This window comes from Mobula birostris, chromosome 15 (assembly GCF_030028105.1).
Source record: "Mobula birostris isolate sMobBir1 chromosome 15, sMobBir1.hap1, whole genome shotgun sequence".
In the NCBI taxonomy this organism is placed as follows: domain Eukaryota; kingdom Metazoa; phylum Chordata; class Chondrichthyes; order Myliobatiformes; family Myliobatidae; genus Mobula; species Mobula birostris.
The window spans coordinates 85763057-85789573 of NC_092384.1; the positions used below are offsets into that span (position 1 = coordinate 85763057).

Consider the following 26517-nt stretch of genomic DNA (forward strand, 5'->3'; position numbering starts at 1 on the left):
TGCAACTCATCCCAATGGCTGCAAATTTGCCCTATCACCTGCCTGTCCTTCCTGACATCTCTACTGCTCACTATGTTGGACTTATTTCTGTTTCCCCCCCTCCTCTGCTTTATCATTCCGGTTCCCATCCCCCTGCCAAATTAGTTTAAACCCTCCCTAAAAGCTCTATTAAACCTTCCCACCAGGATATTGGTCCCCTTCGGGTTCAGGTGTAACCCGTCCTTTTTTAAATAGGTCATACTCGTCCCAGAAGAGATCCCAATGATCCAAGAATCTGAAGCTCTGCCCCCTGCACCAGTCTCTCAGCCATGCATTCATCTGCCTGATCCTACTATTCTTGCCCTCGCTAGCACGTGGCACAGGTAGCAATCCTGAGATTACTACCCTGGAGGTCCTGCTTCTCAGCTTTCTTCCTAACTCCTGGAAATCTCTCTTCAGGACCTCCTCCTTTGTCCTAGCTATGTCATTGGTACCAATATGTACCAAGACAACTGGCTGCTCACCCTCTCCCTTTAGTATATTCCCGATCCGAGACATCCCCTACCCTGGCACCTAGGAGGCAACACACCATGCAGGTATCTCTGTCAGGCTCACAGAATCTCCTGTCTGTTCCCCTGACTATGGAATCCCCTACGACTACCGCATTCCTCTTCTCTCTCCTCCTCTCCTGCAGAACAGCACCAGGCTCAGTGCCAGAGACCCGGTTACTGTGGCCATCCCCTATCAGGTCATCCCCCTCAACAGCATCCAAAACGAGATACTTGTTGCTGAGGGGGGCAGCCACAGGGGTGGACTCCACTATGCAGACATTTCCCTTCAATCTCCTGACAGTCACCCAGTTTTCTGACCCCTGTAGCCTAGGGATGACTACCTTCCTGTAGCTCCTAACACCTCTTCACTTTCCCTGATAAACAGTAGGTCATCAAGCTGCAGCTCCAGATCAAAACAGCTGTTATTGATTAAATTATGGAGCATCCTAATGGCCATCTGGCATAATCTTGCTCCTGATTTGTTCACCACTTTAAATAAGAACAGGAAACCCTACAAGTACTCGGCAGATCAAGCAGCACTGTAAGCTGCTCACTGATATTGGGCAGATAGGGTAGACTGGGCTTGTTTTCCTTGGAGAGGAGGATAGGGAGTGACCTGATAAGGATGTTTAAGAGAGGCAGGTAGGCAGAATTTTTTTCCCATGGCGGAGATATCAAAAACAAGGCAGCATAGGTTACAGTGAGCAGCATAATTATGTAGTAGTTAGCATAATGCTTTACAGAGCCAGTTGCAGGGTCAAGATTCAATTCCCACAACTGTCTGTAAGGAGTTTTTACATTCTCCCCATGACTGTGCGAGTTTCCTCTTACATTCCAAAGACGTACAAGTTAGCAAGTTGTGGGTATGCTAGGTTGATACCAGAAGCATGATGACACTTGCAGGCTGTCCCCAGGATGTTGTTGTGACAAATAAAGCTAATCCTTAATCTCTTTAAGTAGCTTTATAAATTACTAGTGTAAATATAAAACTACACTAATCCCATTTGCCTGCATTAGGACTGTACACTTGTCTCACTAAATGTGTTTAGATGTCCTTGACAGTGATGTAATTTGATTTGAATCCACCACCTCCTATCAAACACTCCAAAACAAAGCATGCCTCTAACACTCCTACAAATAACATCTTATTTTTCAAACTCCTACCACTGGGCAAAGGAAAACAAATACAGCTTATTCAGTCTCTCCCATAATTGAAATCTTCCAATTCAGTTAACACCTGAGTGTCCTCTACACATTCTCAATAAATTCAGTGACCCCTGCTGCTGGACCACATGATCCAGGTTTTCATGGCTGTGAATAGTGTATACAATAGTGAAAATTTATAAAACACCTGTTAGGGCACAGATAGAATACTTTCAGGAAGGTTCTGATTGCACTGAAGGTGTGAAGAGATTCACTACGATGTGGCATAGGATTCAGTTTTGAGGAGACAGTCAGGCTGGGTTTTCTTGAAGCAGAGGCTGTGGATGGGGTAGGTTGCTGATGAAAGTGAGGGTGACAACTGATGAGGGTTAGTGACTGAGTAGGTAATTGGAGACTATCCCCAACCAGAGATATCTAAACTTGAGGGCATAGGTGTAGGGTATGGGGTAAAAAAAAAGGTATGTTAGGGGTTTTTTCTTCAGAGACTGGTTGGATCCTGGAATGCACTGCCCAAGAAGGAGATACTCTGACAGCATTACGTCACTCTCAGGCAGTGCATTCTAACCAAGCACATAAACCACCAAGGCAAAGGCAACTGTAGAGCAGATGCTGGCAAATGAGATCAGGATGGCCAAGAACTGATGTCTTATAGGAACATGATGGGTCAAAGATGGTGTTTCTGTGATGTCTATCATTCTAATAAACTCAGCTGATGACATTGACTACATGCAACACAATTTTGAGAACATTTGAGCTAATAAATGGCAAGTAACATGCCAGGCTGAAAAGCTGTTGTCAACAATAGTTACTGGGAAAACTACTGCACACTAAGTACAGCTAACCCTAACCCATTAACAAGTGAGGATGATGAGGTTTTTGGTTAATCAAAATTGGTGCTCTCAGTGATAATCCTCCATTACGGAGGTAACACAGGGTCACCTGTATTCTTAAAAATGTTTCTAAACAGTTTTCGTGGAAAATTGCACCGTCATTTTCTGTAACATAAGGCTGCATCATCTGTCCATGAGGTCAAAATGTTTTTATTTTTCCATGTACATTCCTGTAAGTGTGTATATTATGCATCTCAGATTTTAGGTACTAAATTGTTAATTCAACAAGGGCTTCCATTACCCAAAGGACCCAGTATTAGCAGATTTAATGAGTTGATAGCACTGATTTCCCATTGGCCATAGTGCATTGGAGTGCCATCAGGATTCTGCCATGACAAGGTCCACGACCCACCCTCCACCTCACTCCAGCTCCTCCATCCAGTGCAGGTTCTGGAAGGTTCTGCTGTCCATCCTGTCGATGAAGAGCTGCCCGTTCAGATGGTCCACCTCATGCTGCAGAATCCGCGACGTCCAACCTGTCGCCTCCCAGCACACTGGCTCCCCGTGCTCGTCCAGTCCTGGTAATGGACTGCTGGTTAGTCAGGCTATCAGCCCACATCCCCTTCATCCCACACCCAGCGCTCGCCCCATCCCCACCGACCACCCTTCCCTTACTAAAACCGCCCCACTGCTGCCCAATTTCCATCCCATCCCTCCTCCCGCACCCTGTCCAGCTCACAATCGCTCATTCCAACCTGTAACCTCGACGGCGCGGTGCCGGGCCACGCAGGCGGAGAAGCCGGGGACGCTGTGACAGGCCTCGGGCAACAGGACGGTCCGTGAGTCGAGGACGCGGAGCTGCGGGTTGATGAGGACCCGGAGCGGGACGGCCTTCATGTCTCGGGCTAGGCAGAGACGCGGCGGCTGGTCCTGTACGATGCGCTCGGGTACCTCGACCACCAGCACCCGAAGGGGGACTCCGAGCTGCGGCGCGCTCAGTCCCACCGCGTCAGCCCGGCGCAGCGCGGCCACGAGTGCCGCCACCAGTCGCTGAACTTCGGGCCCGCGAACCTGCTCCGGGGACACGGCCGCCGCCACAGCGCGCAACACCGGCGCCCCGACCAAGCACGGCCGCCGGAAAGGCGGAGTCGGCGGGCCGCGGAGCCACCTCTGCAGCACCTGCCAGTAAGTCCGCCGCTTCACATTGTAGCCCCGCGCTGGGCCGGGGCCGAAACCGAACCCGAGCACCAGCTCCGCAACTGGACATAACGTTCCACCCAATGAGTACAAGGAACGGGAGAGCGCGCGGAACCGTAACATGGCTGGCAAGCGGTGGCGTCACTGGTACGGGCCAATTAGAAGCCAGTGATTGGAAATGGGCTGGGGCTCGTTCAATTGGTCGTAAAGCACCACCCACAAGCGGGGGCAGGGGAGGGGAGGGGAGGGCTCATTAATAACCCCACCCATTCATAAATCCTGCGAAGGCAAATCCCGTCGGTGCGGGAGAGTAAGTGATGGATGTTCCGTTTAATTTGGAAAGTCAAATTCAGGTGTGAATTTGGCAAGGTCCCGGACATTGTAGTAGAACAGAGGAGTTTAGGATTGCAAATGAACGGTTCCCTGAAACTGGTAAGCAGGGTAGCGAGGAAGACGTTTGAGATACTGCTTAGGTTATTGGATTGGTACTGAGTTATTAGTCATAGTCATACTTTATTGATCCCGGGGGAAATTGGTTTTCGTTACAGTTGCACCATAAATAATTAAATAGTAATATGTAAATTTGCCAGTAAATTATGAAATAAGTCCTATTGGCTCAGGGTGTCTGACCCTCCAAGGGAGGAGTTGTAAAGTTTGATGGCCACAGGCAGGAATGACTTCCTATGACGCTCTGTGTTGCATCTTGGTGGATGTCACATGTACCAACATATGGTGAAAAACTTGTCTTGCAGACTGATCATATAAAACCAGATCAGGTTTTGGTATCACTGAAAAATGTTCTGAAATTAGTTGTTTTGTGTAGTACTAAAACTATAAATTATAATGTGGTATAAAAATAAATTAATTAGTGCAAAAAGAGGAGAAAATACAGAGTATGTTCATGGGTTCATTGTCCATTCACAAAATTGATGGTGGAGGCAAATAAATCGTTCCTGAAACATTGAGTGTGTCTCAGGCTCCTGTACCACCTCCCTGATGGTAGCAATGAGAAGAGGGTATGTCCTGAGTGTTGGGGGTCCTTAATGATGGATACTGTCTTTTAAGGCATCACCTTTTGAAGGTGTCTTTGAGGCTGAGGAGGCTACTACCAATGATGGAGCTGGGTAAGTTTACAACTTTCTGCAGCTTTTTCCGATGCTGTGCAGTGGCCTCTCTATACAAATGGTGATGGAGCCAGTTAGAATGCTCTGCATTTGCTCATGTCTTTGGTGACATACCAATTCTCCTCAACTCTAACTGAAAGTGTAGGGGCTGTCATGCCTTCATTGTAATTGCAACAATATGTTGGGCCCAGGATAGATCTTCAGAGATGTTGACACCCAGAAACTTGAAACTGCTCACCCTTTCCACTGCTGATCCCTCGATGAGGACTGATGTGTGTTCCCCCGATTTCCCCTTCCTGAAGTCCTCAATTAATTCCTTGGTCTTACTGACATTGTGTGCAAAGTACTTTTTGCGATACCACTCAACCAGCTGATCTATCTCGCTGCCGTATGCTTCCACATCACTATCTGAAATTCTGCCAACCATAGTTGTCATTGGCAGCTTTATAGATGATGTTTTAGCAGTGCCTAGCCACAGTCTGAGGTGTAGAGAGAGGACACATCCAGAGCAGGTAAGCAAAGGAAAGCAGGGGGATGGGAACCAGAGTGATTGTGCTGAGGATGGGGTAATTGGTTTACATACAGAGGCAGAGTGTGGTGAGATTTCTAGCAAGGAGAGGCTGAGTTTTTTTTTCTGGCTCAGGCAAGAGGAGTGTGTGTCAGTATCAGAGCCCTTTGGAAGTCAGGGAAGAGATAAAAGGAGTAGATTCAGGCAAGGCTGGTTTTTTAGGGGTGCGCAGGCATGAAAAGTGTCAGTGTCAGAGCCTAACCTCAGCTGCAAATAAAGACTCAAGCAGAGCGGCCATTGTCGGAGAGTGCCAGTGACAGAGTGTGAAAGCTCTAGCGTGAACAGGTGAAGGCACAGTTAAGAAGAGGCAAGCCTTTTGTTTTGGTATGGAGGAGTCAGGATAGAATGTTCTTCCTGACAGATGTGGGAATTCAGGATTCCTGATGACTACATCTGTGGGAAGTTCACCCAACCTCAGCACCTGACTGACTGAGTCAAGGAGTTGGAGGTACTCAGGATCATTCAGGAGGCCGAAGATGTTATAGACAAAACTTCTGAAGATGTGGTCACATCCAGAGTACAGGCATCAGATAGTAAGTAGATGGGTGACATCAGGAGAGGTAAGGGGTTTAGTAAGTTAGTGCAGGGTTCCCCTGTGGGCCAATCCCCTTGGCAACAAGCATAACCCTTTGGATACTGTTAAGGGTGGGTGGGAGGAAATGACCCATCAGCTCATGGTAACAGCTGCCAGACTGGTGGCACTGTGGCCAGCTCTGAGGGTCAACAAGGTAGGGTAAAGTCAGGCAGTGCGATAGTTATAGTGGACTCAGTAGGGGGCAGAAAGGAGACTCTGCAGCTGCAAAAGAGATTGTCAGGAACACCTCAGGAAAAGATGTCACCCTCAAACGTGGCGTGCAGATTGCACTTCTCTTTCCTGTGGCAGCAGTTTTTAGTTTTCCAGTGGAGAAAAGGAAAGAGAAAGAGTCTCCTGTATTGGAAAAGTTGACATCAAAGTCAGTCAACTTTGATGACTCACCAGTGCCAGAGAAATGGAACAAAGACACTAGCTAATAAGATATTGGAATGCAAAAATCTTTTTTCTACTGACATGTTTAATGTTGGTTGCTCCAAGAGTATTCCCTACAGTATCAGACAGAGGGTATACCTTTCCCAGAGAGGTCTTGCCAGTTAGCACCAGCGGGGTTTGAAGATGTTAGACAGCACCTGCTGAAACTTAAGGAAGCTAGAGTTATCACTGAGTCAAAGGGGTCCCAATGCGTCACCTACAGTGGTGGTGAGGAAAAAGAATGGGAAAATAGGAATGTGTGCTGATTATAAAACATTGAACAGACGTACAATCCCAAACCAATATACAGTTCCATGGATTGAGGATGCTCTGACTTGCTTAAGTGCAAGCAAATAGCTCAGTGTGTTGGATCTAAGTAGTGGGTATTCCCAAATATCAATGAGTGAATCAGATAAAGAAAATACAGCATGTACATGTGAGCGAGTTAGACCAGTGGGAAGAATTTAAAAGATTATTTTCTCTTCAGCGGTTTGATTGAGACAGGACTGCGTCAGCGTGTGGATATCAGCGAGTTAGACTGGCGGGATGAATTTAAAAAGACAGCTTTATAGAGCGGGCAGCGTAGAAGGAGTCAGAGTAGGAGGGCTTTGACTCAACAGAACTATGGCGATAATGCGTCGAAGCAAGGTAAGTTTCTTGTGAAGAATAGGAATAGGAAGATTGTCGGCGAAGCTGGTGTTCTGTACTGGGTGTCGGATGTGGGATGTCCGGGAGACTCCCAGCCTCCTAGACGGCCACATCTGCGCCAGGTGAGTCGAGCTGCAGATCCTTAGGGACCGGGTTAGGGAACTGGACATGCAGCTTGATGACCTTTGTCTGGTCAGGAAGAGTGAGGAGGTGATAGAGAGGCGCTATAGGCAAATAGTCACACCGGGGCCTTGGGAGACAGACATGTGGGTAACAGGAGAGGGAAGGGCAAGAGTCAGATACCAGAGAGTACCCCAATGGCTGTCCTCCTTAATAGGTACACCTGTTTGAATACAGTTGGGGGGGACAACCTACCTGGGGGAAACAACAGTGGCGGCGTCTCTGGCACAGCGTCTGGCCCTGTGGCTCAGAAGGGGAGGGAAAGGAAGAGGATGGCAGCAGTGATTGGGGACTCTATCGTCAGGGGGTCAGACAGGTGATTCTGTGGACGCAGGAAAGAAACATGGATGGTAGTTTGCCTCCCAAGTGCCAGGGTCCAGGATGTTTCTGATTGTGTCCATGATGTCCTGAAGTCGGAAGGTGAACAGCCAGAGTTCATGGGATTGGAGAGGGATAGGAGTAGACAAGTCAGGAAAAGGTTTAATTGGAGTAAGGGGAAATATGAAGCTATCAGGCAGGAACTTGGAAGCATAAATTGGGAGCAGATGTTCTCGGAAATGTATGGCAAAAATGTGGCAAATGTTCATAAGACCATAAGACAAAGGAGCAGAAGTAGGCCATTCGGCCCATCGAGTCTGCTCCGCCATTTTATCATGAGCTGATCCATTCTCCTATTTAGTCCCACTGCCCCGCCTTCTCACCATAACCTTTGATGCCCTGGTGACTCAGATACCTATCAATCTCTGCCTTAAATACACCGTGGCAACAAATTCCATAGATTCACCACCCTCTGACTAAAAAAATGTTTTCGCATTTCTGTTCTGAAAGGGCGCCCTTCAATCCTGAAGTTATGCCCTCTCGTACTAGACTCCCCCATCATGGGAAACAACTGTGCCACATCCACTCTGTCCATGCCTTTTAACATTCGAAATGTTTCTATGGGGTCTCCCCTCATTCTTCTAAACTCCAAGGAATACAGTCCAAGAGCGGACAAACTTTCCTCATATATTAACCCTCTCATTCCCGGAATCATTCTAGTGAATCTTCTCTGTACCCTCTCCAACGTCAGCACATCCTTTCTTAAATAAGGAGACCAAAACTGTCCACAGTACTCCAAGTGAGGTCTCACCAGCGCCTTATAGAGCCTCAACATCACATCCCTGCTCCTATACTCTATTCCTCTAGAAATGAATGCTAACATTGCATTCGCCACCTTCACTACCAACTCAACCTGGAGGTTAACTTTAAGGGAATCCTGTACGAGGGCTCCCAAGTCCCGTTGCATCTCAGAACTTTGAATTCTTTCCCCATTTAAATAATAGTCTGCCCATTTATTTTTTCTGCCAAAGTGCATAACCATACACTTTCCAATATTGTACTTCATTTGCCACTTCTCTGCCCATTCTTCCAATCTATCCAAGTCTCTCTGCAGATTCTCCGTTTCCTCAGCACTACCGGCCCCTCCACCTATCTTCATATCGTCAGCAAACTTAGCCACAAAGCCATCTATTCCATAATCCAAATCGTTGATGTACAATGTAAAAAGAAGCAGCCCCAACACTGATCCCTGTGGAACACCACTGGTAACCGGCAGCCAACCAGAATAGGATCCCTTTATTCCCACTCTCTGTTTCCTGCCAATCAGCCAACGCTCTATCCACGTATGTAACTCTCCCGTAATTCCATGCGCTCTTATCTTGTTAAGTAGCCTCATGTGTGGCACCTTGTCAAAGGCCTTCTGAAAATCCAAATATACAACATCCACTGCATCTCCCTTGTCTAGCCTACTGGTAATTTCCTCAAAAAATTGTAATAGGTTTGTCAGGCAGGATTTTCCTTTAAGGAATCCATGCTGAGTTCTGCCTATCCTGTCATATGCCTCCAGGTACTCTGTAACCTCATCCCTGACAATCAACTCCAACAACTTCCCAACCACCGATGTCAAGCTAACAGGTCTATAATTTCCTTTTTGCTTCCTTGCCCCCTTCTTAAATAGCGGAATGACATTTGCAATCTTCCAGTCTTCCGGAACCATGCCAGCATCTATCAACTTTTGAAAGATCATCGCTAATGCCTCTGCAATCTACACAGCTACTTCAGAACACGAGGGTGCATTCCATCTGGTCCAGGAGATTTATCTACCTTTAGACTATTCAGCTTCCTGAGTACTTTCTTTGTCGTAATTGTGACTGCGCACACTTCTCTTCCCTGCCACCCTTGAATGTTTGGTATTCTGCTGTCTTCCTCAGTGAAGACTGATGCAAAATACTTGTTCAGTTCCTCTGCCATCTCCTCAACTCCCATTACAATTTCTCCAGCATCATTTTCTATCGGTCCTATATCTACTCTCACCTGTCTTTTACTCTTAATATACTTGAAAAAGCTTTCAGTATCCTCTTTGATATTATTTGCTAGTTTCCTTTCATAGTTAATCTTTTCTCTCTTAATGACCTTGTTTTCCTTTTGTAAGGTTTTAAAGACTTCCCAATCCTCTGTCTTCCCACTAATTTTTGCTTCCTTGTATGCCCTCTCCTTAGCTTTAACTTTGGCTTTGACTTCTCTTGTCAACCAAGTTAGTGCAGGGTTCCCCTGTGGGCCAATCCCCTTGGCAACAAGCATAACCCTTTGGATACTGTTAAGGGTGGGTGGGAGGAAATGACCCATCAGCTCATGGTAACAGCTGCCAGACTGGTGGCACTGTGGCCAGCTCTGAGGGTCAACAAGGTAGGGTAAAGTCAGGCAGTGCGATAGTTATAGTGGACTCAGTAGGGGGCAGAAAGGAGACTCTGCAGCTGCAAAAGAGATTGTCAGGAACACCTCAGGAAAAGATGTCACCCTCAAACGTGGCGTGCAGATTGCACTTCTCTTTCCTGTGGCAGCAGTTTTTAGTTTTCCAGTGGAGAAAAGGAAAGAGAAAGAGTCTCCTGTATTGGAAAAGTTGACATCAAAGTCAGTCAACTTTGATGACTCACCAGTGCCAGAGAAATGGAACAAAGACACTAGCTAATAAGATATTGGAATGCAAAAATCTTTTTTCTACTGACATGTTTAATGTTGGTTGCTCCAAGAGTATTCCCTACAGTATCAGACAGAGGGTATACCTTTCCCAGAGAGGTCTTGCCAGTTAGCACCAGCGGGGTTTGAAGATGTTAGACAGCACCTGCTGAAACTTAAGGAAGCTAGAGTTATCACTGAGTCAAAGGGGTCCCAATGCGTCACCTACAGTGGTGGTGAGGAAAAAGAATGGGAAAATAGGAATGTGTGCTGATTATAAAACATTGAACAGACGTACAATCCCAAACCAATATACAGTTCCATGGATTGAGGATGCTCTGACTTGCTTAAGTGCAAGCAAATAGCTCAGTGTGTTGGATCTAAGTAGTGGGTATTCCCAAATATCAATGAGTGAATCAGATAAAGAAAATACAGCATGTACATGTGAGCGAGTTAGACCAGTGGGAAGAATTTAAAAGATTATTTTCTCTTCAGCGGTTTGATTGAGACAGGACTGCGTCAGCGTGTGGATATCAGCGAGTTAGACTGGCGGGATGAATTTAAAAAGACAGCTTTATAGAGCGGGCAGCGTAGAAGGAGTCAGAGTAGGAGGGCTTTGACTCAACAGAACTATGGCGATAATGCGTCGAAGCAAGGTAAGTTTCTTGTGAAGAATAGGAATAGGAAGATTGTCGGCGAAGCTGGTGTTCTGTACTGGGTGTCGGATGTGGGATGTCCGGGAGACTCCCAGCCTCCTAGACGGCCACATCTGCGCCAGGTGAGTCGAGCTGCAGATCCTTAGGGACCGGGTTAGGGAACTGGACATGCAGCTTGATGACCTTTGTCTGGTCAGGAAGAGTGAGGAGGTGATAGAGAGGCGCTATAGGCAAATAGTCACACCGGGGCCTTGGGAGACAGACATGTGGGTAACAGGAGAGGGAAGGGCAAGAGTCAGATACCAGAGAGTACCCCAATGGCTGTCCTCCTTAATAGGTACACCTGTTTGAATACAGTTGGGGGGGACAACCTACCTGGGGGAAACAACAGTGGCGGCGTCTCTGGCACAGCGTCTGGCCCTGTGGCTCAGAAGGGGAGGGAAAGGAAGAGGATGGCAGCAGTGATTGGGGACTCTATCGTCAGGGGGTCAGACAGGTGATTCTGTGGACGCAGGAAAGAAACATGGATGGTAGTTTGCCTCCCAAGTGCCAGGGTCCAGGATGTTTCTGATTGTGTCCATGATGTCCTGAAGTCGGAAGGTGAACAGCCAGAGTTCATGGGATTGGAGAGGGATAGGAGTAGACAAGTCAGGAAAAGGTTTAATTGGAGTAAGGGGAAATATGAAGCTATCAGGCAGGAACTTGGAAGCATAAATTGGGAGCAGATGTTCTCGGAAATGTATGGCAAAAATGTGGCAAATGTTCATAAGACCATAAGACAAAGGAGCAGAAGTAGGCCATTCGGCCCATCGAGTCTGCTCCGCCATTTTATCATGAGCTGATCCATTCTCCTATTTAGTCCCACTGCCCCGCCTTCTCACCATAACCTTTGATGCCCTGGTGACTCAGATACCTATCAATCTCTGCCTTAAATACACCGTGGCAACAAATTCCATAGATTCACCACCCTCTGACTAAAAAAATGTTTTCGCATTTCTGTTCTGAAAGGGCGCCCTTCAATCCTGAAGTTATGCCCTCTCGTACTAGACTCCCCCATCATGGGAAACAACTGTGCCACATCCACTCTGTCCATGCCTTTTAACATTCGAAATGTTTCTATGGGGTCTCCCCTCATTCTTCTAAACTCCAAGGAATACAGTCCAAGAGCGGACAAACTTTCCTCATATATTAACCCTCTCATTCCCGGAATCATTCTAGTGAATCTTCTCTGTACCCTCTCCAACGTCAGCACATCCTTTCTTAAATAAGGAGACCAAAACTGTCCACAGTACTCCAAGTGAGGTCTCACCAGCGCCTTATAGAGCCTCAACATCACATCCCTGCTCCTATACTCTATTCCTCTAGAAATGAATGCTAACATTGCATTCGCCACCTTCACTACCAACTCAACCTGGAGGTTAACTTTAAGGGAATCCTGTACGAGGGCTCCCAAGTCCCGTTGCATCTCAGAACTTTGAATTCTTTCCCCATTTAAATAATAGTCTGCCCATTTATTTTTTCTGCCAAAGTGCATAACCATACACTTTCCAATATTGTACTTCATTTGCCACTTCTCTGCCCATTCTTCCAATCTATCCAAGTCTCTCTGCAGATTCTCCGTTTCCTCAGCACTACCGGCCCCTCCACCTATCTTCATATCGTCAGCAAACTTAGCCACAAAGCCATCTATTCCATAATCCAAATCGTTGATGTACAATGTAAAAAGAAGCAGCCCCAACACTGATCCCTGTGGAACACCACTGGTAACCGGCAGCCAACCAGAATAGGATCCCTTTATTCCCACTCTCTGTTTCCTGCCAATCAGCCAACGCTCTATCCACGTATGTAACTCTCCCGTAATTCCATGCGCTCTTATCTTGTTAAGTAGCCTCATGTGTGGCACCTTGTCAAAGGCCTTCTGAAAATCCAAATATACAACATCCACTGCATCTCCCTTGTCTAGCCTACTGGTAATTTCCTCAAAAAATTGTAATAGGTTTGTCAGGCAGGATTTTCCTTTAAGGAATCCATGCTGAGTTCTGCCTATCCTGTCATATGCCTCCAGGTACTCTGTAACCTCATCCCTGACAATCAACTCCAACAACTTCCCAACCACCGATGTCAAGCTAACAGGTCTATAATTTCCTTTTTGCTTCCTTGCCCCCTTCTTAAATAGCGGAATGACATTTGCAATCTTCCAGTCTTCCGGAACCATGCCAGCATCTATCAACTTTTGAAAGATCATCGCTAATGCCTCTGCAATCTACACAGCTACTTCAGAACACGAGGGTGCATTCCATCTGGTCCAGGAGATTTATCTACCTTTAGACTATTCAGCTTCCTGAGTACTTTCTTTGTCGTAATTGTGACTGCGCACACTTCTCTTCCCTGCCACCCTTGAATGTTTGGTATTCTGCTGTCTTCCTCAGTGAAGACTGATGCAAAATACTTGTTCAGTTCCTCTGCCATCTCCTCAACTCCCATTACAATTTCTCCAGCATCATTTTCTATCGGTCCTATATCTACTCTCACCTGTCTTTTACTCTTAATATACTTGAAAAAGCTTTCAGTATCCTCTTTGATATTATTTGCTAGTTTCCTTTCATAGTTAATCTTTTCTCTCTTAATGACCTTGTTTTCCTTTTGTAAGGTTTTAAAGACTTCCCAATCCTCTGTCTTCCCACTAATTTTTGCTTCCTTGTATGCCCTCTCCTTAGCTTTAACTTTGGCTTTGACTTCTCTTGTCAACCACGGTTGCATCCTTCTTCCACTCGAAAGTTTCTTCGTTTTTGGAATATATCTGTCTTGTACCTTCCTCTCTTCTCGCATAAACTCCAGCCACTGCTGCTCTGCCGTCCTTCCCGCCAGTGTCCCTTTCCAGTCAACTTTGGCCAGTTCCTCTCTCATGCCACTGTAGTTTCCTTTACTCCACTGAAACACCGACACATCAGATTTCGGCTTCTCTTTTTCTAATTTCACAGTGAACTCAATCATGTTATGATCACTGCCTCCTGAGGGTTCTTTCACCTCAATCTCTCCAATCACCTCCGGTTCATTACACAATACCCAATCCAGTACAGCCGATCCCCTAGTGGGCTCAACAACAAGCTGTTCTAAAAAGCCATCTCGCAGACATTCTACAAATTCTCTCTCTTGAGATCCAGTGCTGACCTGATTTTCCCAATCTACTCGCATGTTAAAATCCCCCACAATTATCATAACACTGCCCTTCTGACAAGCCTTTTCTATTTCCAGTTGTAATTTGTAGTCCACATCCCTGCAGCTGTTTGGAGGCCTATAAATAACTGCCATCAGGGTCCTTTTACTCCTGCTATTCCTTAGCTCAACCCATAAAGATCCTGCACCTTCCGATCCTATATCACCTCTTTCTAATGATTTAATATCATTTCTTACCAATAAAGCCACGCCTCCCCCTCTGCCTACCTTCCTATCCTTCTGATACACCGTGTATCCTTGGACGTTCAGCTCCCAGAGACATCAGGGGATATTTGCGTGACATTCTGCATAGTTATGTTCCAATGAGACAGGGAAAGGATTGTAGGGTATAGGACCGTGGTTTACAAAGGCTGTTGTAAATCTAGTCAAGAAGGAAAGAAGAGCTTATAAAAGGTTCAAAAAACTAGGTAATGATAGAGATCTAGAGGATTATAAGGCTAGCAGGAAGGAGCTTAAGAATGATATTAGGAGAGCCAGAAAGGGCCATGAGAAGGCCTTAGCCAGCAGAATTAAGGGAAACCCCAAGGCATTCTACAAGTATGTGAAGAGCAAGAGGATAAGACGTGAGAGAATAGGACCAATCAAATGCAACAGTGGAGAAGCGTGTCTGGAAATGGAGAAGGTTCTGTATTCACTACGGGAAAGGATCTTGGCAATTTTAGGACTGACTTACAGCAGACTGAAAAATGTGAGCATATAGACATTAAGAAAGAAGATGTTCAAGGGTTCAAAGGTACATTTTATATCAGAGAAATGTATACAATGTGCATCCTAATACTCCTGGGAGGGAGGAGAAGGTGCGCGGCCATTCCGAATGAGTATCGATTATGTGTTAACTAGGAGGCCGTGCACAATCCGGATTTGATGGAGACAGCCCTGAGAAGCATGGAGGAACACCTGGAGTAACTTGTGAAATGCCCGCTTTGCTGCCGCTGCTACTGTGCGATTGAGGTCGGCTTTGCCTATTGCCTGTTGCCGGGGACGGGGTCGAGGCGCTCGGCAGAGATGGTGCTCGGTGCTTGGTGTCGGAGGGCTGGTCGGAGGCTTGGAATTTTCGGACGGACTGGAAGTCGGACTGTGGTTGGCTGCTTCCAGTATGCTGCATCGGCAAGTTGGCGGCGCTGGAGGTTTACCGTCTGCGTGAGATGATGGGACTTTTACCGTGCCATGGTCTGTTCTTATCAAATTACGGTATTGCTTTGCACTGTTGTAACTATATGTTATAATTATGTGGTTTTGTTAGTTTTTAAGTTGGTTTGTCATTCAGGGCCCCAAACAGTCCTTCCAGGTGAGGCAACACTTCACCTGTGAGTCGACTGGGGTGATATACTGTGTCCGGTGCTCCCGATGTGGCCTTTTATTTATTGGCGAGACCCAACGCAGACTGGGAGACCACTTTGCTGAACATCTACGCTCTGTCCGCCAGAGAAAGCAGGATCTCCCAGTGGCCACACATTTTAATTCCACATCCCATTCCCATTCTGACATGTCTATCCACGGCCCCCTCTACTGTAAAGGTGAAGCCACACTCAGGTTGGAGGAACAACGCCTTATATTCCGTCTGGGTAGCCTCCAACCTGACGGCATGAACATCGACTTCTCTAACTTCTGCTAATGCCCCACCTCCCCCTCGTACCCCATCTGTTACTTACTTTTATGCACACATTCTTTCTCTCACTCTCCTTTTACTCCCTCTGTCCCTCTGAATATACCTCTTGCCCATCCTCTGGGTTCCCCCCCCCCCTTGTCTTTCTTCCCGGACCTCCTGTCCCATGATCCTCTCGTATCCCCTTTTGCCTATCACCTGTCCAGCTCTTGGCTCCATCCCTCCCCCTCCTGTCCTCTCCTATCATTTTGGATCTCCCCCTCCCCCTCCTACTTTCAAATCCCTTACTCACTCTTCCTTCAGTTAGTCCTGACGAAGGGTCTCGGCCTGAAACGTCGACTGCACCTCTTCCTAGAGATGCTGCCTGGCCTGCTGCGTTCACCAGCAACTTTGATGTGTGTTGACCGATCCACGATCCCAATTTCAGTCGTACCCGGGCTACCCCAACAGGAACCGCACACATGCAAAACTAACCCATCCTCCGCCCCGCGCACTCCCGTCATTAACCCTCTGTCCCTATTCCGTTTAAGGGGCATTAACGGGCACAGGGATGTGGGATTAGTAAAGGTTAGCATCAGTATCAGCCCAGACGTGGTGGGCTGAAGGGTCTGTTCCTGGGTTGAATTTTCCGTGTTCCATTGTAATTGATCTCCTCATCCAAATCATTGATGTTAATTTTCGACCATTGGGACCTGGAAACCAATCCATGTGGCATCCAGCTTCCTAACCCTTTACTTTCCATAAATTCATTTTGACTTTGCCCAATCCTATTAATTTTAAGTGTTCTGTTTAGACATCCTTAATAATAAATTCTGGTATTTTCATGAAAATTGATGTCAAATCATCATTGTTATGTGCGTCCTTTATGACGTGGACAGTTATGGTCTTTGACCATGACTGTTCTTGGCAAATTTTTATACAGAAGTGGTTTGCCATTGCCTTCTTCTGTGTAGTGTCTTTAGAAGATGGGTGGCCCCAGCTGTTATCAATATTCTTAAGAAATTGTCTGCCTGGTGTCAGTCACCACATTACCAGAACTTGTAATATGCCACAGAAACCAGTTTACATACTACTCTTTTACTTAAACATGTACCCAATTCTCCAATGCAATTACCTTGTGAATATACTGTAAGTAATTGTAAGTGTAACGTTCAGTTATATTGGCTCGTGTCTGTCTAGGGGAAATCCAGCCCAGCACCCACCTCAACACTCCCCACAGGGTCGGTTGCTGCCCGAATCAATCACAAATATCAATCATCAGCCAGCACACCCAGTAAATTTTATAAAAAAACACTTTATAGATATTACTAATTCTATGACATTAATATACATTTGATACAGAGAGGAAAGTAATGAAAAAAAAGGCGCCAACACTTATCCAAGTCTAAGTTCTTCGTGCGCTACGTTGGAGCTCAATTCGACTTCAGACGACCACCCGAATTCCGTCGACTCACAGCTCGGGACCACCCTGAGTGATCGACTGGAGCCTCTTCACACGTACGCGGTCCTCCTCGTCTCTCCTCCGACTCCCCGCCAAAACTCAGTCCACAGTCATATCATACAGCATGGCGTCCGAAAACAAAACGATACATAACCACCCATTGGCTAATAGAACCCTGTTATCTCATTTTAAAGTAAACAAACTGCTAGCGCAAACTCTCTCTCAGCGTTAAAGCACAACAAAGCCGCATTCCCCAGATTAACATAACAAAGTCGCCATTTTAAATGTAACAAAAGAAAGACCCCGTACATAAGTGTATACACTGTAAGTGTTGGCACGTGACCAAGTGGTTAAGGCATTCATCTAGTGATCTGAAGGTCGTGAGTTCGAGCCTCAGCCGAGGGAACGTGTTATGTCCTTGAGCAAGGCACTTAATCACACATTGCTCTGCGACGACACCGGTGCCAAGCTGTATGGGTCCTAATGCCCTTCCCTTGGACAACATCGGTGGTGTGGAGAGGGGAGACTTGCAACATGGGCAACTGCCAGTCTTCCATACAACCTTGCCTAGGCCTGCGCCCTGGAAACCTTCCAAGGCGCAAATCCATAGTCTCAGGAGACTAACAGATATATGTAAGTAATAATAAAGGAAAAGCCGGCTGGTGGCGTAGTGGCAACAGCACCGAACTTTGGAGCAAAGGCTCCCGAGTTGGAATCCAGCCGGCTTCCTTGCATGCTTTCCATCTGTGCTGGGTTGAGTGTCGAGCTAGCAACTCTGCCTCGTTAAAATAAGAAGGCCTACTAAAAAACGCCGTCATGTCGGCGTCCTGATGACTCCACTGGGAGTTAAGGGCTTTGAGAATTATAAAGAAAAAGACCATTTTAAAGTTCGTAAGATATTTATTAGAAACACAAAACTTTACAGTAATATTATTTAATAAGTCATTTAAAAGAGATTTCCATTTAGAAGACATAAGATCATCATTGATGCTGTCCTCACCCACATCTCCTCCATTTCCTAAACATCAGCACTCATCACATCTTCCTGTTGCCTTAAAAGTGAAAGCGTTCCTCTTGTCCATACCTACCACCCCATGAGCTTCTGCATCTACTGCAACTACCGCCATCTCCAAAGGAATCCGAGCACCAAACATATCTTTACCCCGCCCCCCATCTCTATGCTTTCCACAGGGATCACTCCCTCCATGATTCTCTTGCCATTCAACTCTTCCCCCCACCCCCCACTAATCTTCCTCCTGGCACTTATCCCTGCAAGCGGCCTAACTGCTAGACCTGCCCATTCTCCTCCTTCCTCACCTCCATTCAGGGCCCAAAACAGTCCTTCCAGGTGAGGCAACACTTCACCTCCAAATCTGCTGTAGTTGTCTATTGTGTCTCATGCTTCTGATGCAGTCTCCTCTACATTAGTAAGACCCATTGTAAATTGGCAGACCATTTTGTCGATTCAAAGTGGAACTTCCCAGTGACCAAACATTTTAATTCCAATTCCCATTCCCATTCATACGTGCCAGTCCATGGCCTCCTCTTGTGCCATGATGAGGCTACCCTCAGGATGGAGGAACATCTTATATTCCATCTGGGTAGCCTGCAACTTGATGATATGAATATCAATTTCTTCTTGTGAATAAAAAAAAAATCCCTTCCCCTCCCCTCTTCCTCTATTCTCCACTCTGTCCTCCGACCTCTTCTCACCTGCCTATCACTGCCCCCAGGTCCCCTCATCTTCCTTCCCTTTCTCATATGGTTCACCCTCCTCTCCTGTCAGATTCCTTTCACTCCAGCCCTTTACCTTTCCTACCCATCTGGCTTCACCTATCACCTTCTAGCTCGCCTCCTTCTCCTCCCGTCACCTTTTCATCCTGTCATCTTCCCCCTCCCTTTCCAGTCCTGAAGAAGGGTCTCGGCCCGAAACATCAACTGTTTATTCATTTTCGTAGATGCTGCCTGACCTGCTCAGTTCCTCTAGCATTTTGTGCGTGTTGCTTAAGACCATAAGACATAGGTGCAGAATCAGGGCATTCAGCCCATCAAGTCTTCTTTGAACAGACCTGATGCGGGAAAAAAATTTCAGGGAGTTGGGTGCTGAGTTAAAGGGCAGGATTTTCAGGGTTGTGATCTCAGGACTGCTACCTGTGCCTCATGCCAGTGAGGCCAGAAATAGGAAGATTATACAGTTTAACAAGCGGCTAAGAAGCTGGTGTAGAAGGGAGGGCATCAGATCTTTGGATCATTGGGCTCTCTTCCGGGGAGGTTTGGTAGTGCTGCACAAAGATGTTAAACTAGAGTTGCAAGAGGATGGGAACTAGAGTGCCAGAACAGTTAGTGGGAGACATGCTGGTAAGACCTCAGACAAAGTCAGGAATCAAAAGGTTGGGCATGGTGCGACTAATGTTCTGAGCTGCATATATTTCAGTGCAAGAAGTATCGCAGGAAAGGCAGCTGAGCTCAAAGCATGGATCAACACCTGGATTTATGATATTGTAGCCATTACTGAAACTTGGTTGCAGGAGGGGCAGGACTGGCAGCTCAATATTCTGGGGTTCCATTGTTTTAGACATAACAGAGCAGTAGGGATTAAAGGAGGCGAGGTTACATTACTAGCCAGGGAAAATGTCACAGCAGTGCTCAGTTAGGACAGACGGGAGAACCTCCCTCTGCTACTGGATCCTAGACTTCCTGACTAGGAGACCTCAGTCAGTCCGGATCGGGAGCAGCATCTCCAACACCTTCACACTGAGCACAGGGGACACCCCCAGGGCTGTGTGCTCAGTCCACTGCTGTTCACTCTGCTGACCCATGACTGTGTTGCAACACACAGCTCGAACCACATCATCAAGTTCACCGATAACACGACCGTGGGTCTCATCAGCAAGAACGATGAGTCAGCATACAGAGAGGAGGTGCAATGGCTAACGGACTGGTGCAGAACCAACAACCTGTCTCTGAATGTGAACAAAACAAAAGAGATGGTTGTTGACTTCAGGAGAGCACGGAGCGACCACTCTCTGCTGAAACATAGAAACACAGAAAATAGGTGCAGGAGTAGGCCATTCGGCCCTTCGAGCCTGCACCGCCATTCAGTACGATCATGGCTGATCATCCAACTCAGAACCTTGTACCTGCCTTCTCTCCATACCCCCGATCCCTTTAGCCACAAGGGGCATATCTAACTCCCTCTTAAATATGGCCAATGAACTGGCCTCAACTGTTTCCTGTGGCAGAGAATTCCACAGATTCACCACTCTCTGTGTGAAGAAGTTTTTCCTCATCTCGGTCCTAAAAGGCTTCCCCTCTATCCTCAAACTGTGACCCCTCGTTCTGGACTTCCCCAACATTGGGAATATCTTCCTGCATCTAGCCTGTCCAATCCCTTTAGGATTTTATACGTTTCAATAAGATCCCCCTTCAATCTTCTAAATTCCAATAAGTATAAGCCTAGTCGATCCAGTCTTTCATCATCTGAAAGTCCTGCCATCCCAGAAATCAATCTGGTGAACCTTCTTTGTACCCCCTCTATGGCAAGAATGTCTTTCCTCAGATTAGGGGACCAAAACTGCACACAATACTCCAGATGTGGTCTCACCAAGGCCTTGTACAACTGCAGTAGTACCTCTCTGCTCCTGTACTCGAATCCTCTTGCTATGAATGCCAGCATAGCATTCACCGCCTTTTTCACCGCCTGCTGTACCTGCATGCCCACTTTCAATGACTGGTGTACAATGACACCCAGGTCTCGTTGTACCTCCCCTTTTCCTAATCGGCCACCATTCAGATAATAGTCTGTTTTCTTGTTTTTGCCACCAAAGTGGATAACCTCACATTTATCCACATTAAATTGCATCTGCCATGAATTTGCACACTCACCTAACCTATCCAAGTCACCCTGCATCCTCTTAGCATCCTCCTCACAGCTAACACTGCTGCCCAGCTTCGTGTCATCCGCAAACTTGGAGATGCTGCATTTAATTCCCGCGTCTAAGTTATTAATATATATTGTATACAACTGGGGTCCCAGCTCTGAGCCTTGCGGTACCCCACTAGTCACTGCCTGCCATTCTGAAAAGGTCCTGTTTATTCCCACTCTTTGCTTCCTGTCTGCCAACCAATTCTCTATCCACATCAATACCATACCCCCAATACTGTGTGCTTTAAGTTTGCACACTAATTTCCTGTGTGGGACCTTGTCAAAAGCCTTTTGAAAATCCAAGTATACCACATCCACTGGTTCTCCCCTATCCACTCTACTAGTTACATCCTCAAAAAATTCTATGAGATTCATCAGACATGATTTTCCTTTCACAAATCCATGCTGACTTTGTCCGATGATTTCACCGCTTTCCAAGTGTGCTGTTATCACATCTTTGATAACTGACTCGAGCATTTTCCCCACCACCGATGTCAGGCTAACCAGTCTATAATTCCCCGGTTTCTCTCTCCCTCCTTTTTTAAAAAGCGGGGTTACATTAGCCACCCTCCAATCCTCAGGAACTAATCCAGAATCTAAAGAGTTTTGAAAAATTCTTTAGAAATAGCCACTATTTCTTGGGCTACTTCCTTAAGCACTCTGGGATGCAGACCATCTGGCCCTGGGGATTTATCTGCCTTTAATCCCTTCAATTTACCTAACACCACTTCCCTACTAACATGTATTTCCCTCAGTTCCTCCATCTCACTAGACCCTCTGTCCCCTACTATTTCCGGAAGATTATTTATGTCCTCCTTAGTGAAGACAGAACCAAAGTAGTTATTCAATTGGTCTGCCATGTCCTTGTTCCCCATGATCAATTCACCTGTTTCTGACTGTAAGGGACCTACATTTGTCTTAACCAATCTTTTTCTTTTCACATATCTATAAAAGCTTTTACAGTCAGTTTTTATGTTCCCTGCCAGCTTTCTCTCATAATCTTTTTTCCCTATCCTAATTAAGCCCTTTGTCCTCCTTTGCTGGACTCTGAATTTCTCCCAGTCCTCATTGACAGCTCCTCCATTGAGATCATTAAGAGCACCAAATTTCTTGGTGTTCACCTGGCGGAGAATCTCACTTGGTCCCTCAACACCAGTTCCATAGCCAAGAAAGTCCAGAAGCGTCTCTACTTTCGGTGAAGGCTGAGAAAAGTCCATCTCCCCCCCCCCCCCCCCCCCCCCATCCTCACCACATTCTGCAGAGGTTGTATTGAGAGCATCCTGAGCAGCTGCATCACAGCCTGGTTCGGGAATTGCACCATCCTGGATCGCAAGACCCTACAGCGGATAGTGAGGTCAGCTGAGAAGATCATTGGGGTCTCTCTTCCCGCCATTACAGACATTTACACCGCACGCTGCACCTGTAAAGCCGACAGCATTGTGAAGGACCCCACGCACCCCTCATACAAACTCTTCTCCCTCCTGCCATCTGGCAAAAGGTACCAACGCATTCAGGCTCTCACGACCAGTCTGTGCAACAGTTTCTTCCCCCAATCCATCAGACTCCTTAATACCCAGAATCTAGACTGACGTCTACGTCATTTATTATTATATTGTAATTTGTCCTCTACTGTGGCTATTGTCTTGTTTATTATTTATTGTCCTGCCCTGCACTGTTTTGTGCACTTTATGCAGTCCTGTGTAGGTCTGTAGTCTAGTGTAGTTTTTGTGTTGTCTTACGTAGTCTGGTGTAGCCTTGTGTTGTCTCACTTAGTCTAGTGTAGTTTTGTGTTTCATGTAGCACCATGGTCCTGGAGGAACGTTGTTTCATTTTTACTGTGTACTGTACCAGCAGTTTATGGTCAAAATGACAATAAAAAGCGACTTGACTTGACTAGTGAGGCGCTATGGGAGAAACTAAGAAATAAAGAAGGTATGACCACGTTAAGGGCTACATTACTGATAGTCTGCGTGATTTAGAGGATCAAATATGTAGAGAATTGCAGACTGTTGCAAGAAACATCAGATGGTTATTGTAGGTGATTTTAACATATTGACTGGGACTCCAATATGTAAAAGGACTAGATGGTATAGAGTGTGTCAAATGTGTTCAGGAAAGTTTCCTTAATCAGTACATAAAAGTCTCAATGAGAGAGTGTGCAATTCTGCTATTCGGGAATGAGATAGGGCAAGTGACAGAAGTTTGTGTAGGAGAACACTTTGCATTTAGTGATCATAATGCCATTAATTTCAAAGTAAATATGGAAAAAGATAGATCTGGTCAGCAGGTTGTGTTGCTAAATTGGAGAAAGGGCAATTTTGATGGTATCAGAAATGATCTAGCAAATAGGATTAGGACAGGCTGTTTTCTGGCAAAGGTTTACTCAGTAAGTGGGAGGCCTTCAGAAGTGAAATTTTGAGAGTACAAAGCTTGTATGTGCCTGTCAGAATAAAAAGATAAAGATAACAAGTTTAGGGAACTTTGGTTTTCAAGAGATATTGCGGCCCTGGTTAAGAAAACAAAAGGAGGTATATAGCAGATAGCAACAAATGAGCTGCTTATGGTGTATAAGAAATGCAAGAGAACATTTAAGAAAGAAATCAGGGAGGCTAAAAGAATGCATGAGGTTGCCTTAGCAGACAACGTGAAGGAGAATCCTAAAGAATTCTACAGATGTATCAAGAGCAAAAGGATTACAAGGGACAAGATCGGTCCTCTGGGAGATTAGAATAGTAATCCATGCGTGGAACCAAAAGAGATGAGGGAGATGATTAATGATTTTATGTTGCATCTGTATTTACTCAGGAGGTGGACAGTCTATATCAGTGAGGCAAAGCAGCATTGACATCATTGACCCTATCCAGATTATAAAGGAGGAAATGTTTGCAGTTTCAAGGGACTAATATCCTGGCAGGGTGGTTTGCTAAGGCTACTGGGGAGAGTTTAAACTAGAATCGCGGGGGGGCGGGGGTGGGAACTGAACTGAAGAGATGGAGGAAGGGGCAGTTGGCTCACAAATTGAGAAAGCTTGTAGACAGTGTGAGAGGGAGGATAGGCAGGTGACAGAGAAGGGATGCACTCAGACTGATGGTTTGAGATGTGTCTATTTTAATGCAAGGATTATCATGAACAAAGCAGATGAGCTTAGAGCGTGGATCAGTACTTGAAGCTATGATGTTGTGGCCATTACAGAGACTTGGATGGCTCGGGGCAGGAATGGTTACTTAGAGTGCCAGGCTTTAGATGTTTCAGAAAGGACAGGGAGGGAGGCAAAAGAGGTGGGGGCGTGGCATCATTGATCAGAGATAGTGTCACGGCTGCAGAAAAGGAGGTCATGGAGGGATTGTCTACTGAGTCTCTGTGGGTGGAAGTTAGGAATAGGAAGGGGTCAATAACTACTGGGTGCTTTTTATAGACCACCCAATAGTAACAGGGACATCGACGAGCAGATAGGGAGACTGATTCTGGAAAGGTGTAATAATAACAGGGTTATCGTGGTGAGAGATTTTAATTTCCACAATATTGATAGGCATCTCCTTAGAGCAAGGGGTTAAGATGGGGTGGAGTTTGTTAGGTGTGTTCAGGAAGGTTTCCTGACACAATATGTAGAAAAGCCTACAAGAGGAGAGACTGTACTTGATCTGGTATTGGGAAATGAACCTGGTCAGGTGTCAGGTCTCTCAGTGGGAGAGCATTTTAAAGATAGTGATCACAATTCTATCTCCTTTACCACAGCATTGTAGAGAGATAGGAACAGACAAGTTAGGAATGTGTTTAATTGGAGTAAGGGAAAATATGAAGCTAAAAGGCAGGAACTTGGAAGCATAAATTGGGAACAGATGTTCTCAGGGAAATGTACGGTAGAAATCTGGCAAATGTTCAGGGGATATTTGTGTGGTGCTCTGCATAGGCATGTTCCAATGAGACAGGGAAAGGATGGTAGAACACAGGAACCACAGTGTACAAAGGCTGTTGAAAATTTAGTCAAGAAGAAAAGAAAAGCTCATAAAAGGTTCAAAAAACTAGGTAATGATAGAGATCGAGAAGATTATAAGGCTAGCAGGAAGGAGCTTAAGAATGAAATTAGGAGAGCCAGAAGGGGCCATGAGAAGGCCTTGGTGGACAGGATTAAGGAAAACCCCAAGGCATTCTACAAGTATATGAAGAGAAAGAGGACAGGATGTGAGAGAATAGGACCAATCAAGTGTGACAGTGGAAAAGAGTGTATGGAACCGGAGGAGATAGCAGAGGTACTTAATGAATACTTTGCTTTATTATTCACTACAGAAAAGGACCTTGGTGATTGTAGGGATGACTTACAACGGTCTGAAAAGCTTGAGCATGTAGATATTAAGAAAGAGGATGTGCTGGAGCTTTTGGAAAGCATCAAGTTGGATAAGTCACTGGGACCAGACAAGATATACCCCAGGCTACTGTGGAAGGCGAGGGAGGAGATTGTTGAGCCTCTGGCAGTGATTTTTGCATCATCAGTGGGGATGGGAGAAGTCTAGAGGATTGGATGGTAGTAGATGTTGTTCCCTTATTCGAGAAAGTGGGTAGAGATAACCCAGGAAATTGTAGACCAGTGAGTCTTACTTCAGTGGTTAGTAAGTTGATGGAGAAGATCCTGAGAGGCAGGATTTATGAACATTTGGAGAGGTATAATATGATTAGGAATAGTCAGCATGGCTTTGTCAAAGGCAGGTCATGTCTAACAAGCCAGATTGAATTTTTTGAGGATGTGACTAAACACATTGATGAAGGTAGAGCAGTAGATGTAGTGTATATGGATTTCAGCAAGGCATTTAATAAGGTACCTCATGCAAGACTTATTGAGAAAGTAAGGAGGCATGGGATCCAAGGGGACCATGCTTTGTGGATCCAGAATTGGCTTGCGCATAGAAGGCAAAGTGTGGTTATAGACGGATCATATTCTGCACGGAAGTCAGTGACCAGTGGTGTGCCTCAGGGATCTGTTCTGGGACCCCTTCTCTTCGTGATGTTTATAAGTGATCTGGATGAGGAAGTGGGGGAATGGGTTTGTAAATTTGCTGATGACACGAATGCTGGGGGTGTTGTTGATTGTGTGGAGGGCTGTCAGAGGTTACAGCGGGACATCGATAGGATGCAAAACTGGGCTGAGAAGTGGCAGATGGAGTTCAACCCAGATAAGTGTGAGGTGGTTTATTTTGATAGGTCAAATATGATGGCCGAATATAGTATTAATGGTAAGATTCTTGACAGTGTGGAGAATGGGCAAAGAAGGGGCAGATGTTATACAATGTCATGAAGTGTATGGTCATGCACTTTGGTAGCAGAAATAAAAGTATAGACAATTTTCTAAATTAAGAGAAAATTCAAATATCAGAAGGGCAAAGCGACTTAGGAGCCCGAGTGCAGGATTACCTGAA

At 45.9% G+C, this 26517-nt stretch overlaps 2 protein-coding genes across 2 annotated transcripts in view; one reads left to right on the forward strand and one right to left on the reverse strand.

The window, feature by feature from the left end:
- LOC140210786 (vacuolar protein sorting-associated protein 4A) overlaps positions 1-16532 on the forward strand; it is a 134408-nt gene extending 117876 nt beyond the window's left edge. Inside the window, exon 11 of the mRNA XM_072280071.1 lies at positions 14975-16532. Within this exon, the coding sequence (XP_072136172.1) occupies positions 14975-15040 (66 nt within the window). The 3' untranslated portion in view covers positions 15041-16532. The remainder of the gene's footprint in view (positions 1-14974) is intronic.
- pdf (peptide deformylase, mitochondrial) lies at positions 2719-3861 on the reverse strand. Its single transcript, XM_072279220.1, has 2 exons — positions 3280-3861; positions 2719-3102 (listed from the first exon to the last, which is right to left on the reverse strand). The coding sequence occupies exons 1-2, from the start codon at positions 3842-3844 to the stop codon at positions 2945-2947; spliced, it is 723 nt and encodes a 240-aa protein (XP_072135321.1). The 5' UTR covers positions 3845-3861; the 3' UTR covers positions 2719-2944.
- Positions 16533-26517: the final 9985 nt, after the last annotated feature.